Raw genomic sequence first — 16,437 nt, forward strand, 5'->3', positions numbered from 1 at the left:
CTTCATTGACTACTTACTAAACTCCAGCTTTGTTCTGAACAAAGATTATCATTTAGTCCAACTTCATTGAATTACTTTTGCGTCATGTTTATTTCAGAGAGGTAACATAGAGGAAAAACAGAAGAAAATCCAGAACTACTTCTGTTGTGCCTGCGAAAAATTTACGAAAGCATGTGGTTCTTACATTGCATTTTTACAAGACTGAGATCTAGTAGGAATCACAAAGATATAGTTTCCTTTCAGTTTCTCTTGCTTGCTCACGTAATGCTTTGAATTCTTTGTAGCATATCACCAGTAGCATGCTCCCAGTTCTATCCTTCCTCTTCAACATTCATAGGTAAGCTTTACATCCCCTGTTACACTTAAAACAGGGCAGTCACATAGAACAGCTGAGGCTTGGCAGGCCAAGTGGTAAGAACAGGGTTCTTTCCTGTTTTACTGACAAAGAAGAGAGAAGCAGTGAAAGGACAGGCTATTTGTTTTCCTCAAGGTGAGAAGGGCTTGGGCACTTAGAGGAACTCACGCTGTCTCCGGGAGTATTGAGCTGTCTACAGACAGGTCTCCTGTGAATTTGGAATGCTGTCTGTGAACAGAAAATGGGCACACCACCCTTGAATACCTCAGCCTCGGGATCTTCATAAGCAGACGCCACAGAAGAGAAAAGCTCTTTGAATATTAAATAAGAACCTGCTGTATATGTGCTTTCATTGATCAGCTAAGCAATCTGAAATTGCCCCTCCACCCCTTCATTCAGATTCATTTGAGGGGATTTCACAGATGATTATAGTGTACTGTAGTACTGTTTAATGATCTAACTCTCAGGCAGAAGTTGATTTAAGCCCCAGAGGAGGGTGATGTGAGTAGGATTATGCTTTTGTGAAGGCTAAGGCCTTGCTATTATTACAAACGGAAGGCTGCTATTTATCCCTCGGTATTTCACACTGCAGACAGGTGTAGTGAGTTCTGTTACAATGTTATGACAATGAGCCAAACCCTAAATGAAGGGAGTACTGTCTGGCATAAAATATACATCATTTTCTGTTATTTCAGTCTTAAGCTTTGCTTCTCCTGAACAAAACCATGGGCTGTGTGATTTTAAGAAAATTATGATTCAGTAAGCGTTTAGTGCAAACTGTTTCCACTTAATCCCTACTAGTTGCCCATAAGGGAAAAGGATTTTTCATGGCTAGTCAAGCTCCTTGAAATGTTCCTTAAAGTGTTTGGGCCATATTCTACTTTTTTTGTGACACCAGTGTAAATCTGGAACAACTGCGTTGAACCAGTGGAGTTACTTCAGATACTCATTATTGTAATGGTAGTTTGAGGCAGTTTCTCATCTAGAGCGCTCAAGCAGAATGACAGTAAATCATAGTCATTTAGTGGTAATCTGCTGCAGTGTTCTAACATGTATCGCTCGGTGCAGGCAACCATCAGGTTACATCATTTTATCAACAGGGAGGTAGAATTCAATTGACATAGATAAATGTCACATTTATTTGCAAGAGTGCTGTCACTGTGAAAGATGAGGGTAGCTGAAAGGCTTCATTGTCTCATCCTGGAGCTGTCCCAACAATTTTAGTACGAAAGGGGGGTTTAATTAAGACCACCCATCTTTCCAGTAATCACCTTCCCTACCTCTTATGGACACATCAGTCAGCATCTTGTTAGTGTGCTCTGATGTTTTATTCTTTGCACTCCGTGTGTGTAGAGTCCCATAGTATCACGTTTTACCACTTTGTGTAAATAACCCTGAGCTGTGGATGGAATTGGGCCTCCAAGAGCACATTAAACTCTTTTACCTATGCTCACAGAACACTTGCAATTACACATTAATTCAATTCTTATCTTTCAAAAGAGATATATCATTTTCACTGAAAATCCTTATTTCAGGGTGTCATCACCCTGGCCTAATAGTAAGAACTGTCACATAAATGGAAGGTTGTGTAAATGCTTCTGATAAATATTTAGCAACTCTGCTCTGAGTAACTTTGGAGGCTAGTGGCTCACAGACAAGAAATTGAAGGATAATACAAACGTGAAGAATGATATAATGAAGAAGAATAATGTAAAGGTGATAGGAGATAAAGGTCTAGCCATATATGAAGAACGTAAATGAAGCATACTATTTTATTATTAGAGAAATACAAATCATTAGATCACTTTACTAGTTTGGATAGTTGGGTCTAGAAGTGAGAGAGCTGGGAGTCGATGATAGCTCTCAACTCAGGTATCAGGAATAGGGAGGCAAAAAGCTCAGGCTCGTAGGCAAATATTAGTAATAGTGTCAATGCACACAGCACATCTAATTCCCTTAATGGCACAATATATAAATTTAAATTTTAGGTTCTCTTTTTGTTTTTTACCATTTTCTTTTTGTTCAGGAAATAGTTTTAGCTGACATATCTTGGGGATTATTGCACTTCTTGGTTGCTTGAAGATGCCTTCACAAAGCATGAGGTACTATTATTCACTGGATATGCTCTGCCTGGGTTGTTTAATTAGCATGATGCAGCAGATTTGGTACAAATAACATATAGGAATTTATTTCCTTTTTCTTCCAGATACTGATTGGAGAATTTTTTTCCTCATTCATTGCTTCTTGTTAACTCAGAGGGTTGGTGGTTTGATACACCACTGGTTTGTAACTTTTACTTTCAAGTTTTCTATGCAGAAAAACTGCATATTTTTTTACAGTACCGTTCTAATTTATAAGTTCTATTTTGCATAGGCATAAGTGATTACAGAGAGATGCAAGGCAGAGGAGAAATCCAGCTCTTCATATTAATACAATAATAATTTACTTATATATATCTGTTCCTTGGTGGTTCATTCTTTGTTTCTACTTTCTTCGCACTAAATGTATCTTCACAGCTGATGAAGCCACTAAGAGCTCCCTAATTGGGAGGACAGACTTCAAGCTGTTCTAGATACACAGGCTGTTTATGCAATGTTTGAAAAGAATGGAAATTAAATACTGAGTTGTATTACAGTTCTGATATCCAAATGAGAAAGGATCATAGTTGCAGGCACAGAAATCTGTAAATTATGTGCCTTTTGATACGATCAGCTCATAAGTAAGGACAGTCAGACACTGGTAATAGCATAACACAGAATGCAGCGCATGCTGTCACAGACAACCCACTATCAGCCATCTGTTTTCTGCTGATGTGCTTCATTCCTCTCAAAGATATGGGACAGGCTTTTTGGAAAAAAGTTGTCACTGGAAAATGACTGTGATATTTTTGAATAGATTTATGAAAATTAGACATGTAGAAGCCATAGCAGTCATTTAAGAATGAAACATTCCTATACCAAGCCTCAGATAAATACTAACATATTTTACTATTAAAGCCTTGGTTTTCTTTTACAAAGAATTTTAAATTCAGGTTGCTGTTCGTCAGGATTTCTTTCTGTCAAAGATAAAAATAAGGTAGTATTTGCCTAGAACAAGGTGATGAAAAGTTAAGATACTTGTAAAGATACGTTGGGACAGCACATACTGTTTCTCAGATGCACAGGGGTAGAGAAGCTCCACACCAGATCAGATATGACTTTTGACTTGAAATTGTTCAGCCTGCAGGCTCATTAGGTCATTACTTATTGCCAAAGCTGTCATCTCTCATCTCCTTTCTACATGTCTGTAGTGACTACAGGTCTGTAGTGACTGAGTTCTGATCCGTAGCAGGGAGGGGGTGACAGCACCTCTGTCAGGAAGGGCTTGCAGAGTTTTTTCCTTGGCACCAGGATATTGGGTTCAACCCCATCTCAAGGTGGGTGAACTACCAGGTCCTTTTAAGGTAAAGGCGGTGGAATTTTCAGAGCAAGTATGGGATCACCATGATAAGGAGATGGTTTCCGAGGCTCCCTAAGGCGGTAGAGCAGGCTTCCTAAGGGTAATGGCTAGGGAGGCAGAGGAGAAGGGGAGAGAATGACAGATTGTCTGCAGTCCCTGGTGTTTGAGGGTAGATGAGAACTAAGATCTGCATTAGGGAAAGTCTACCTGGAACAACACAAACTACTCGTTATTTTCTCTGGCTGTACTGCAAGCTGCTGCCATGTGTCAGCTCAGGCCTGAACACAGAAGAAAACGGAAATAGTTACCAGTGTGGAAAATATTTATCATTAGCTGCCAAAAATTACTCCTGACGAGCTAAGCTGATTTCTGACTGCCCAAGTTAAGGGACAGAGTCACTCAAATTCTGCAGCTGGTTTGTAATACCACTGACAAACTTAGTAAGCTACCCAGTTACATCAGGTCTGAGAATGCTTTGTGTCACCTAAAAAGGAGCCTAAGTCTATCCATAGAACTAGCCTATGATATTTTATATTAAGTGAGAATCTAGCAGAGAGCCCAAATTATTTTTTTTTATTTTCATGCAGGTGTTGCTTTTCCTCATAAATGGGAAAACGTACATTTTCCATAAAGTCTGAGACAGCTTTACTTTTCCAGCATGGCTGGTGCTTTGACATCCGCCATCAGCTAGCCACTTTGGAACTGATAACAAATCCATTTTGAGAAAGGTTTCCATAAATGCTAAAAGCCTTATATATGACAACAGTAAGTGTTAGTTTGTTTTAAAGTAATTAAAATAAAATGTCCTATAATAGTTCATAAAGTCTGGAAAAGCCTAGAAAGGAACAAAGGAAGGGACAGAAAAGAGAGGAAGCAAATATGCCATGACACAGAGAAAAAGGAACAGAGTGTAATCCCAGCTAGAAGATAGTTTCTAATATAACTGCTAGACCTTTCTTCTAGAATTAAACCCAATGGCACTACTAGCAGTGTGCTAGTAGTTGTGCCACTCACAACCAGGTTGTGAGTGGAATAAAAACCACAATGTGACGAATTGCCAAGGAGAATAAAGTTTTGGATAGCCAGAAAAATGAAGGTTCAAATGTTAGCCACTTGAGCAGTAACTCAGCCACGAGAAACTTTTTTTTTTCCCCCCAGTTTATACACATATAAATAGAAAGCTTAATCATAGCATCAAAGAATCGTTTAGGTTGGAGAAGACGTTTAAGAACCATGTGTATATTTCTGTGAAATCCATGTTTCTGGAGCCTTAATTCTCTCAACATTTGCAAATATTGTCAGGAATAAATTCCAGGGAGACAGATTTCTTTATACAGAAGGATGTACAGAAGACTCATCTGTGTTCTTTTAATACACCTTCTGTGCATTTGTGTTGCTTACTGATCACTGTTTTAAACATGTCTGAAAAATAGAGTAAGTTTGTTTGTTGTTGGAAATTTTCATCTAGAGGATCTCTGTATATATCTCTGCCTCAAACGACTGTTACAATTGGCTGCTTTTGCTAGTCCTAAAGCCTTCCTGCACTGGTGTGTCTCTTCTTTGCTCTCCCTTAATTGTCTGCAAACCTCCCCTACTTCATATGTGCTTTTGTTGGCTTAGCATACTCAATCTTATCTCATTTGTTTGTATTTTTATAGTTCATCTACTTACTATTACTGTGTCAGGAGCTATTTTATGAGGAAGCCTGAAAGCCTTTACCAACCTAAAACTTGCCAAGAGAAGGTGTAGGTGTTTTGTGCTATGCATGCGGTTTCACATCTAGCTTCTAGTTCACTTACATTGTGGGAAATTACAGTTCTGTCTTTCCGGCTTTCCATCAACACTTTTATGAAAACCATATAGTTAAAAAGTTGTGTGGGAACAGAAATTGTTCAGTTCAATCCACTTCTCCAAAAGCTCCAAGTTTCTAACACAGTACAGTGACCTACCTTTTTCTGTATAAGGTCAGGAAAAAATAACCTTCTTTCCCTCTTAAAAACAACCTTGAACTCTAGAATTTTTTTTTTTCCTGGCCTGTTTTATTTTTCTTAATTAGCAGCTGATGAAATCACCATGTAGTTCTATAATTATTTATCACCTGAGGGAGATCCCACTTCATTCAGTGAAGGTATTTTAAGGAATATCTGACCTTCCTGTATTTGCAGGTATCTTTTTTTTTTTTAGATTGTTCCTGATTCTCTTCTGCGCAGTATTATGTGGCACATGGTAGTGCAGCAAATAAGGTGGTGGCCACTGGGCAAGAGGAAGCACTTTGACTTAGCAAGGGGAAAGAAATCTTCCTCTCCAAAGACAATAAGCTGTTTGTTTTCGTGTTGGTCAGAGACAGAAGGAGGAAGAAAGGATAAAACAGCTTTTTTCTGGTTTTTTATAACCATTGATTCCACATCATTCTATTAGAAATTTTCTGCTGTTTGCACACCTTTTCCTTCTGATGCTTGAGTGTGTTTTCTTCAGCATATTGCCTTTTTCTAAAATTCATCTGATACATGTGTTGCATCACTTTGGCTTATATCAAAACCAAGGATCTTTGTGCTGTTCTGCTAGTTACAACTGATGAACCTCTCTTTATTTGATGCTGTCACACTAGCCCTAGGCACATCAGGTCTTGACAGAAACAAAAGGTAGGATACAAGATTTAAACTCACCGACAGATTTTTCCTCAGAAAACTTCCATGACTTACTGAAAAATCTTTCCTCTAATCCTAAATGCTTTCAATTTTTTTGAAAGGAAAATACATTGTGCTACATTCACACGCTGGGAAAACTTACAGGAAGAAAAGGATCTTATGAATAAATGAGATTTTCCTTGAGAATAACTGAAGATGTAAGAAGTAATCAAGATGTAACTGGACAGTACTCTTTCTATTGCAATTGCACTTCAGCTTGTCATGGAGACCTTGAGTATGATTATATCCCCATATAAGTCCATAGAAAGAAACATTCTTCGTCATGCTGAGCTTTCATCCTAAAATCATCTTATCAGATGAGGGGAGGGAAGAAGTGGAATGATCAGTGTGGTACAACTGGCACAAACTGTGAATCCTTGTTTCTGTTTCAAGCAAAAGCTACCATCCTAACTTGCAATTTATTGTATAAATAAATATTGCCTGTATTTCCTTTTTGAAGGCTGAAAGCACTTGACCCTGTCCATTGGTCAAGGAAGCACAGAAGAACTGGAGAGAAAAAGGGATCTCTTAAACAGTTTTCTAATATACAAAGTGCTGGCTAATCCTCATAAGAACCAGCAAGGAAGCCCAGTATTATTCTTCACTCCAACCTGAAGGAGAGGCAGAGGTTACCAAACTTACATATAGATAGATGGGGACTAGGGCAGGTGTTTGTGAGATATGTCTATCAAGCAGTCAGTGAGGACCCAACAAAAATTTTTTATTCCTATTCCTCCACTCTGTCTCATTATGGTTGGTAGATAAAGCATATGTTTGCCATTAGTTTTGTTCATTTATCAATTTCTGAAAACAGTTTTCTACTGCATTTATTTTCAGGATTTGCTTAATCCACCTCTGATACAAGTTTACAGAAATAAACCCATTTTTTTCTTATACTAGTTCAACAATTAGAAAGCCTCTAATATTTAAAAAATAAACACAGTTTCAAATTTAGTATCAAAGTCTCACATACTGCTTCTTAATGAACTGCGATCAACGCCTTTTGTATCAGGCACAGAAAGCAGATAGCAGAAATGGCAAGTCATGCCAGCATGTCTTGAATTGCTCTCTGAGGAAAAGGAAGAAGAGTAGAGGCACTGTCAGTTTAATTATGGTTCTCTCCAGTGTTAAACTTTGCAAATTTGTTTTTAGGTCAAATAATTGGCTTGGCAGGAAGTACTGGAATAAACAGGATAAAATCCTGTTCTGTTGAAATACAGCTTATATAGAAAAATTATCAGGTAAAGTAGTATGTATTTTAGATGCTTGAAAGGGTTAAAGGTGTCAAAGAAGAAACATTCAGAAAAAGAAACAACAGCTCTAGTACAGAATAATGCAAAATGAAAAATAGAACTAAATACTCTTTGAGCTGCAGGGAAACCTGAGTTCTGGAAAGATTTAGACCAGAAACCACAGTTAGCATAATAAACATATGTTGTGTTATGGTGCTTTTAAAAAATCATGGGGCTTAGGGGGGCATATTGAGTAGAAAAATTTCCCAGTGAGAATGAGTCACTCCATGTTTGTTCCTGAAATAACTACATTAAGAACAGGATGCTTTCTTCTAGTTTTCTCTGTATCTGAAAGCTGCTGGTAAATTGGAGGGCAAACTGGAACCCTAACTGGTCTTAACAAAGTCAACTTTTCTTTCCTTCAGGTTAGCATACTTAATAAAAAGTCAGTTAATGGCTATAGCTTACATTTGACTACTAAACTTTCACTCCATGTCAAGGTTTTTTTGTTTTACTTTTTATTACTGAGCATCCCTTCCGTGGGGAAAGCCCATCAATATGATAGAACAATATTCCTTGATTTTAGGGTGTAGCCAGGTTGACCTCTCTGAATCCACCACTGCTTGCGGCAGCACCAGTGGCACAAAAGATCATTTCCTGATTTATAATTCACTAAGCAGTACAGAGCAGCAGCTGCAGTCTCTGTATACTTATTTGGGGCAAATATCAGAGAACCAAGTGCCTGCTTTGCTGTCAAGAGACACCTAAAAGTTTTAGATCTAACAGTTCCAGTTACACTACCAAATAGTTTCAACTTGAAATAACTAGCTAAACTGAAGCCCTCCCTGAGTATACAAAATACACTTAGTAAATGGACTATAAACATACAGTATCACAGCTGATAGGATTTCCTTTGATAGAACTATTCCATCAGCTTAGAGAGTGTATGTATGGCTTAATATAGTTCTTTATTTCATATGGGGTCTAAAACAATAAATTTTGAGTAGGCCAGAGATGACAAACATTCAGAGAATCATCTGAAGGCAAGAGAAGCAAAGAATTATAACTGACCCCTAGTCTAAGAGAGTCACAGTTGAAAAAGGACTGAAAATGTAGATAGCAACATGTTGTCGATTAGCATTTCCTCTGGGAACAATATTTTGTGTACTTGCATTAATAGCACTTTCCGCTACAAATCATCTGACTAGTTTTGTGGTGGTGCTACTCAGCGTAACTGGAGATACCAGGTTTTGGTGCTTAGTAATTTCTGTTGTAGTGGATAAGTATTCACCGCTCGTTTTTAGTGGTGCTCCACCATATGCCTTGAGAATCCTTGTGCCATTTTACAGACTGAAAGCATGAGATCTGTTTTCACATGTCTTCATGTTATTTGGAGATTCCTAAATTAATGCAACTGTTTAGAAAATCCTCCATACAGAGCTTCATCTCTAAGCCTCATCTCCAGATGGAAGACATCAGACTGCAGGGATCACATTCTTAATATGCAAGAGCTTAAAATATTCAAAACATTTTAAAACGTCTAAATTTTTAATGCTTAAAATACCAATCATTTTCCAGCAATCCAAGCTGCTTTCTGGAATCCAATGCCAAGCTCAGTGCATATTCTTTGACAATGAACACAAAAGACCTGCAGTACTGAAAGCAACAGAACCACAAAGATCTAAAATGTTGCTTAATTAGTGTTTCGGAGGCTTAGGGCTATTTTGTATCTGTTAAATTTAATGTTTCAAGAAGAAAAAAGGCATACATACTTGGTGTTACTAGTGTTCTGGGCAGTAACTGAGTAGTAGCAAATAACAACCCTGAAACTCTGAAAAATGCTTTAGTGCACGGCCTTCCCTTTGGTAGCATCACTTCCCATTCAAGAATACTCTTGATGGCTGTACTCAGGAGTGGGGTACAGGAGGTGACCTTTGACAACTGCAGCAGTTTCTTTCTGTGGGACAACATTCATTCTGTCCACAAGGTTTCCTATTGTTGAGCTCTTGATATGCTTTCAGCTCTATTTATGAAGGGTTACACCAAGAAGGGAACTACTGGGTGGTTTATGACGAGATTGCTGCTGCAGATTTGGTACCTACTGTGATTTGTGTCACCCATTTGAGCCTCAGCCATAAAGCTGCACTTTTTATCAAGAATATTTGTGAATATATAACTGCTCTGAAGACATATGGCCAATAAATAATTCAAAGTTATCCATCTTCCCTGCAGTTTTCTTATACACCTACCACCTTTTAATGTTTAGTTGGCCTGGAAACAATATCCTTTATGGCACTTCTAGTATAAAAATGTTTACTGACTGGCAGTAGACTATTGATTTCCAGTATGATACCTTGAAAATAAACCGTTTCCCCCAGTCCCCACCTGCTTTGCTCTCCCATCTGCTATCAGCCCAGAGAAGCCTTGTTTTGCATTTTGAGTCCCTAAAAATACCCATGTTCAATTATTGGTTCCAATATCATAACAATGTGATTGAATTCATTATTCCTTTTCCTCTCCCTCTCCCCCATCCCTTTGTTTTCTTTTCAGCTCTATATCCATTTACAGTCCTAAGGAGAATCCTAATGCGTTTGATGCTGCTGCTTTCTTCCAGTCAGTGGGAAATTTCCTAGGGATCTTTGCTGGATCATTTGCCATGGGATCCTCTTATGCTGTTGTCACAGCTTTAATATCCTTTATGGTTTGTTTCCAGAGAGAAAATCTATATATGTTGGAAAAAAGTGTGGTATCTGAGACTGACCATCTTTAGTTTGAGCCCGAACCTTTTCACTGTTGATTCAAGACTTTGCAAGCAAACAGTCAAACCATAAATTGACAGGAAAATTCACTTGTCAGAACCCACAAAGAACTTAATATGCATATTTCTTTTTAACATTAGGCAAGACTCTGGTCTTTATTTTACTATTTGTAAATACTTACATTTTTAGGAAAGTGTTTTGAGGTGTATTTTGAGGTTAAAACATGAATTTATGAACTGCAAACTAGCAGCAATTATACAAAAATACAAGGCAAACACTAGACTACAAATGAAGTCAGTCAGTTTACCTAAACTAGAAATAAAAGGCATATCTGTTGCCCTGCATTTTTTCTTGTGTTTTACAGTTCTTTATGTAAAATCGTAGAAAGAGCAGTGATTTTCAGCTTTCTTGGTTTGATGCAAATGTAAGCAAAAGCCAGTTTGTTTACAAAACTAGACAAAATTACTTTCTTTTCCCTTTTTCTGGGAAAAGAATATAAAATGCAACCAATTAGGCATTAGTTCAAAAACCACAAAAGTCCTTGAAATCGCTGACTTGTAGAATTCACCTGTTTAAAAGCTGTGCTGGATTTTCCTCTCTGTTTGAGATAATTTAGCAGCTGTGCAGTTTTTCCTGAATTCAACTTGTACAGATGAGTATGGGAGAGGGGATTTTTTTCTTTCATCCTTTATCAGGTTGGGGGCAATTTTAGCTTACAAAACAGTTGGGTTTTTATTTTTCCTTAGTAATCTTTTAGCACTTGACAAAATTTACAAAGCTGTGTGAGTTCCCTATGTTGGAGACAGGTCTGGTTTTCCTCCTATCCTGGAGTGCCTTCTTATCAGCAGAAGCTGCTGGTCTTACAGGTAAGTGTTGCATTTTATTGAATAAAAGCAGTTTTATAACATGCCTCTAGTGGGGGAAAATGGCGTGTTTATTTGGGGCATGGCATCACATATAAAGCTTCTAAAAGCCACTTGCTCTATTGGAGTTGGTTTAATCTTCAAGAATAAATCTCTAGAGACACTGAATAGTTCTTTCAGACAAAGACTTATTCAATCGGGCTAAAGTCCTCGATCTTTCTTCCCTACCTGCTTCACATTGCCCCATCCCTATTAGTCCCACTATTAATCCCAGTATTTTCTGCCCAGCTATAGGACCAAAGGTGACGGTAAGTATGAGGAAGCAAATACACAGTGCCATGTGACCGTCAGGGACTGTGTGCTCCTCTGCATACACTGCATGTCCTGGTCCCTCCTCCTTTTTCCCACCTATCAATGACTGAACAGAGGACAGGGACATCCTCAGCATTGCCAGTGGGTTGCAACCACCTCTGGATTTAAGAAAAAAAACCCATCAAGTTCAGTGCACCTCTGTAAACACCTTTTGCAACAGGAGAGGTACAGTCGTGTCCCCGTGTCAGGTAGAAAGATGTGTGATCTGATGGGGTTTTTGTTAACACTGAGAAAGAAATTGTGCAATCACAGTCAAGTACATACTCAGGAACTGCTTTTCACAGCATAAAGAGTCCACAGAAGTTTACACAAAGATTGTAAACGGGTATAGCTTACCTAGACAGCAACCTATTGTATAGTGCGATTTGAAAGAACAGTTTGTAAGAGCTCAATCATTTTAACGTTCTTGATGCTGTCACCTCTGAAATCTAGTGCTCTAATTAATGTCACGGAAAGTCAGAGGAAGAAAACTGCTTAATGGAGTGTTAATGCAGCCCACTGGTTTGTTTGCAAAATCGTTCAAAGCCTTTTGAAGTCAATAGTTATATATCTACTGACTGCAATGGAGCCAGCATGTTACTTTTTTAATATTAGCCACACAATCAAACTATTTCAGAATGGGTTTTAACATCTGCTTCTTCTCACATCTTTGCCTTATTAAATACACAATTTTGTGTCCTGCTTACTGCCAAAATCTTCAGGCCAATTAATAAAAGAGGGGCACATGAACTGAACAAAAGGGTGGTATTCCATCACATGGAGAAAATTGGATACCAGCTGGAATAAAAGTCCATTCTGTGTCTTTATGCTTAACGGCTTTTAAAAATGTGATATAATTAACTACATAAAAATGGAAGCAAAGAAGGTGTTAATCACTTGCCTCCTACTGGCGGTAATGATTTCCTAATCCAATGACTTCCAAGGAGAGACTTTTAAAATGCATTCCTAGCTGAGAACAAGGATGTTATGTTTCAGAAAATGCACAATTGATAAGTTACACATTATACCCAAAAAGTGGATTTGTAAGGGAAACACTAACATCTTTCAAAGCCTCAGGTGCTGCACCAAAGGTAATTTCCATTTCTTGGGCATAGGAACAGACTGTATGTCCAGACAAAAAATAATTGGCTTATGTCTTTTTTGCATACTGCAAATGTGATGACAGACAGTACAGTCTCTGCCAGTAGCCACTCTGAAAAGTGTTTCATTTGTCTTTTTCTTTGCAATATATAAAGTATCAGAAATAAAAGACTTAATTATTGAACACCACAGATGGTTTTTATGGTAGGCATGGTAAGGAATTTTAAATGGACAGAAGAAGAGCCAGAGAAAGACAGTGGAACCAAAGTAAAATTCGAATTTAAGGGAAAGAATAGAAAACTGTTGGGAAATTTAGCCATTTCTCATAAATAAAAGAATTGATATAGGCATATAAAAGAGAATTGCTCTGCCAACACACAAATTCCAAGGAAAACATACCAAGCCCTTTTAGGTCTGTCACTAGCCTTTTTTTCATGGGTATGTTGAGTTTCAGGTGGAAATTGTTTAATCACACTGTTGTGAGGAGGCAAAGTTTAATCTTGAAAGTTTTATCAGTTGAGCTCTTGTCATTTAGTTTCTGTGAAAGGCTTTTGTCAGAAGCTGTTAGGGTGGAAAAAGCTCATGGAGCCTTTCGTGTAGCTTCAGAAGTTCAAAGCTGTGTTTTGTAAATGCATTGACTATTGTACTGTGCTGACATTACACTTTAGAGTGGATACTTCTAGTTGTCTCGTTTAACCAGTTTTGATGTTGCTTTCATCTTCTCTCAGTCTCATCTGAAATAGCTCCAACTCCCCTCCTTTCATAATATGACTTTAAACTTCCAGTTCAGCAGGAGAATTACTGTATTGGTTAAGAAATTTTCAGCTGACTTAGGTTCTGTTGGAGGTATAGATTTCAGGGGTGGCTCTGATTTCTCCTACCCATGCTAAGGAAATCTGTGTAAAATGCAGTTATTGCGTGCAGTCTCCTACACAGGTATGTTATGTATGAAGCACCTATTGCAGAAGGTGCGGGGAGCCCAGGCAAAAGAAAGTCATCCTTCAGAATACAGCTCTTAATCCATGCTCTATCATTTCCAGTCCTTTCCAGCTTACTTGCTTTGCCCTTTGTCTTACTTAATGCATACCTCATCTGGTTTTAAGTCAAGTGTGTCTATCCTCAAAAGCAATCATTAGAATTAAGAGAGCATCCCAACTATTCAATGATGCTGCTGGACCACTCCATTCCATGAACTAAATGACTAGTTTGAAGTCTTCGACTTCAGTAGACTTGCTTCAAAAATTAACTCAATCCATTATACATTTACACCTATATTCGTCTTCATTTTCCTTGGATATTGTGTTTTCTCTGTTCATTCCTTCTAAATGAACTTCAAAGGATTAACACTAGACATCAGTATTTTCCTGTAGCTATTAAGTAATGTAATTGAAAAATAATTTTATTCTTATAATGCTTTCCACACTAGTTCTTCAATCACTAAGAGCCTTTTGAAGTCTAATATTGAAGTATGTCATAATTTATAAATAACGGGCTACACTGGTTTTTGTGTATGTATAGTAGGTGGTAGAGGTCACTTGTTTTACTTGCAGATTTTTTAAATAAAATGTGAATGGGGAATAGTGCAGGTCAGCATTTTATAAAATATTTAATTCCTGTACCTCAAGATATCCCATGACACATAACACACAATAGATGGGCCTGACCCTGATTGAAAAATGGATGTGATCAAACCAGCAAATCAAAATAAAAATCTGGGATGACTACACAATTATTGTTACACTGATAACTGTAAATTATAAATTAATGTTATGATTATTAATCTTATAGCTATATCATCAAGCTGTGACACATGCATGATAAATTGATTCTTATACAGTAGAATCTAATTTGTGTGCACCTTCTGATTTACCCCGAAGTGTATCATTCCTGACTGCTGAGCAAAGTTGTAATAACAGAGTACTATAGTAGGGTCAGTGTTAATATAGTTGCTTTCATTTGCAAATTTCATTACAGAATATTTACTAGTAGGCTATGAAAAAAATCATAAATAAATTAAACACTTGTCAAATAAATGAGGAAAGTACATCTTGCATTTATTAATTGCTTGTTCTCTTGCTTCATAATTAACAAAATTTGCTAATCTTTAACCGATCACTCAGTCATTAGTCTGTGAAAGATTCCCTGATGTACGTGGGCATTTAAAGTTCACCTCAGTTAGAACCTCTCTATCTACAGCTGTTTAAACTAAGTAGGTATTCAAATAAAGAGATTAATATACCTCCAAAAATGCACTCAAATATATGTATGTGAATTTAATTGCATTTATCTATTCAATTAATGCATACTTCAAAGTCATATAGAATTCATCAGTGTAAAATCATCAGAATTATGGCCAACTGCCTCTGATTTTACATGCCAAAGACGTGTGCTACGAAGCTAAGAAAGACAATAGATGTTGAAGGAAAAAATGTTGGAGGGGGTCATCTTTGTTCCTTTACTGTTTTTCAAAGCCCAGCCCAAAATTATGTTTTTCTGATCACTATAAAGGAAATAGCTTGTGATAATAAATTACTGCTGCTTCCTCACCCTCATCAATTCTTGTCTGAACATTTCATGATATGTCTGACACCTTCCACCTTATTCAGGGGCTCACAGGAGAGCACAGTCTACTTAGTGAGAAAGCTTTTCCTCCAAAAATAAATAAGCGGCTTATTATGACTGAGGTACCCAGGACAAGCCAAAGATCTGGTCTCTCACTGGGGCAGTTTTGTGCTACCTTTGTATTTAGGACATAGCAAGAACAAATGTCACCAACTTCCATTTCCTTTACTACTGCTGACAAAGTGCAGTTATTCTCATGGCTGTTCACTGTTCCTATCTGTTTGCTGTAATTTGTCTTGGATCCATCACCTACCTATTTTTTTTTTTTAAATGTTGTGACCAGTTCTTCTTCTTGTATCACTCTCAGAAGGGATCTATCAAAACATTTCTGTCTGCAGTTCTGAGCTCTGTGAGCCAGAGGCAGGTTGGTACCTGCTTCAGTTCACTGGGCTGACATTATTCCATAAAAGGAAGTTATTCTGGGCTTAAAATTCTCAACTTTGTGTTTTTCTTTCCTTTATTCATAAGCAATGTGCCATGTTATGTCATACAGAGAAGTAGGTAGACTTCTGCCATTAACGAGGGAGAAAGGATAGCTTGGCTTCTAGGTCAAAAAGAAACAGAACTCAACTCTCTTAAGCTGTAGTTCTGCCACTCCTAGGAGGAAAGGATGAAATTTGGGTCTCATTAAGAAAGCGGGCTCATCATTTCATCAAGAAGATGGCATTTGCACTGCTGTGCAGAGACAGATGACAACTGGGCAAGTTTGCCACAAATTACTAATCCATTACTTGCCCATAGGACTTCAGAGATGGGTCTGGATGATCTATGTGGTATTCTAAGATGGGGAATGTCAGGTGGGTCCTGTATTTTAGAGGATGCTCTAGACATACTTGGCTGACGTATAAGCTAGATCCAATACTCTGTGCAGTTTCGGTTATCCCATTCGCCCTTTCAACAGCATCACTTGACCAGACTATGCACACACTTGATTCAGTGCTTACGTCTGGCTAACTTAGGTCCTGCTGTAGGTATAGCCTTTTAAGACAGTAAGGGAAGAAGAGAAAGGTGTTTGGTTTTAGAGAAAAA

At 37.8% G+C, this 16,437-nt stretch overlaps 1 protein-coding gene across 1 annotated transcript in view; it reads left to right on the top strand.

Moving 5' to 3' along the window:
* The window catches only part of SLC9A9 (solute carrier family 9 member A9), a 215,758-nt gene that overhangs the window by 77,521 nt on the left and 121,800 nt on the right, over positions 1 to 16,437 (top strand). The window contains exons 7-8 of the mRNA XM_075717165.1: positions 10,263 to 10,401; positions 11,232 to 11,337. Of these exons, the coding sequence (XP_075573280.1) occupies positions 10,263 to 10,401; positions 11,232 to 11,337 (245 nt within the window). The remainder of the gene's footprint in view (positions 1 to 10,262; positions 10,402 to 11,231; positions 11,338 to 16,437) is intronic.

The sequence above is a fragment of the Pelecanus crispus genome, chromosome 9 (genome assembly GCF_030463565.1).
Source record: "Pelecanus crispus isolate bPelCri1 chromosome 9, bPelCri1.pri, whole genome shotgun sequence".
Lineage (NCBI taxonomy): Eukaryota > Metazoa > Chordata > Aves > Pelecaniformes > Pelecanidae > Pelecanus > Pelecanus crispus.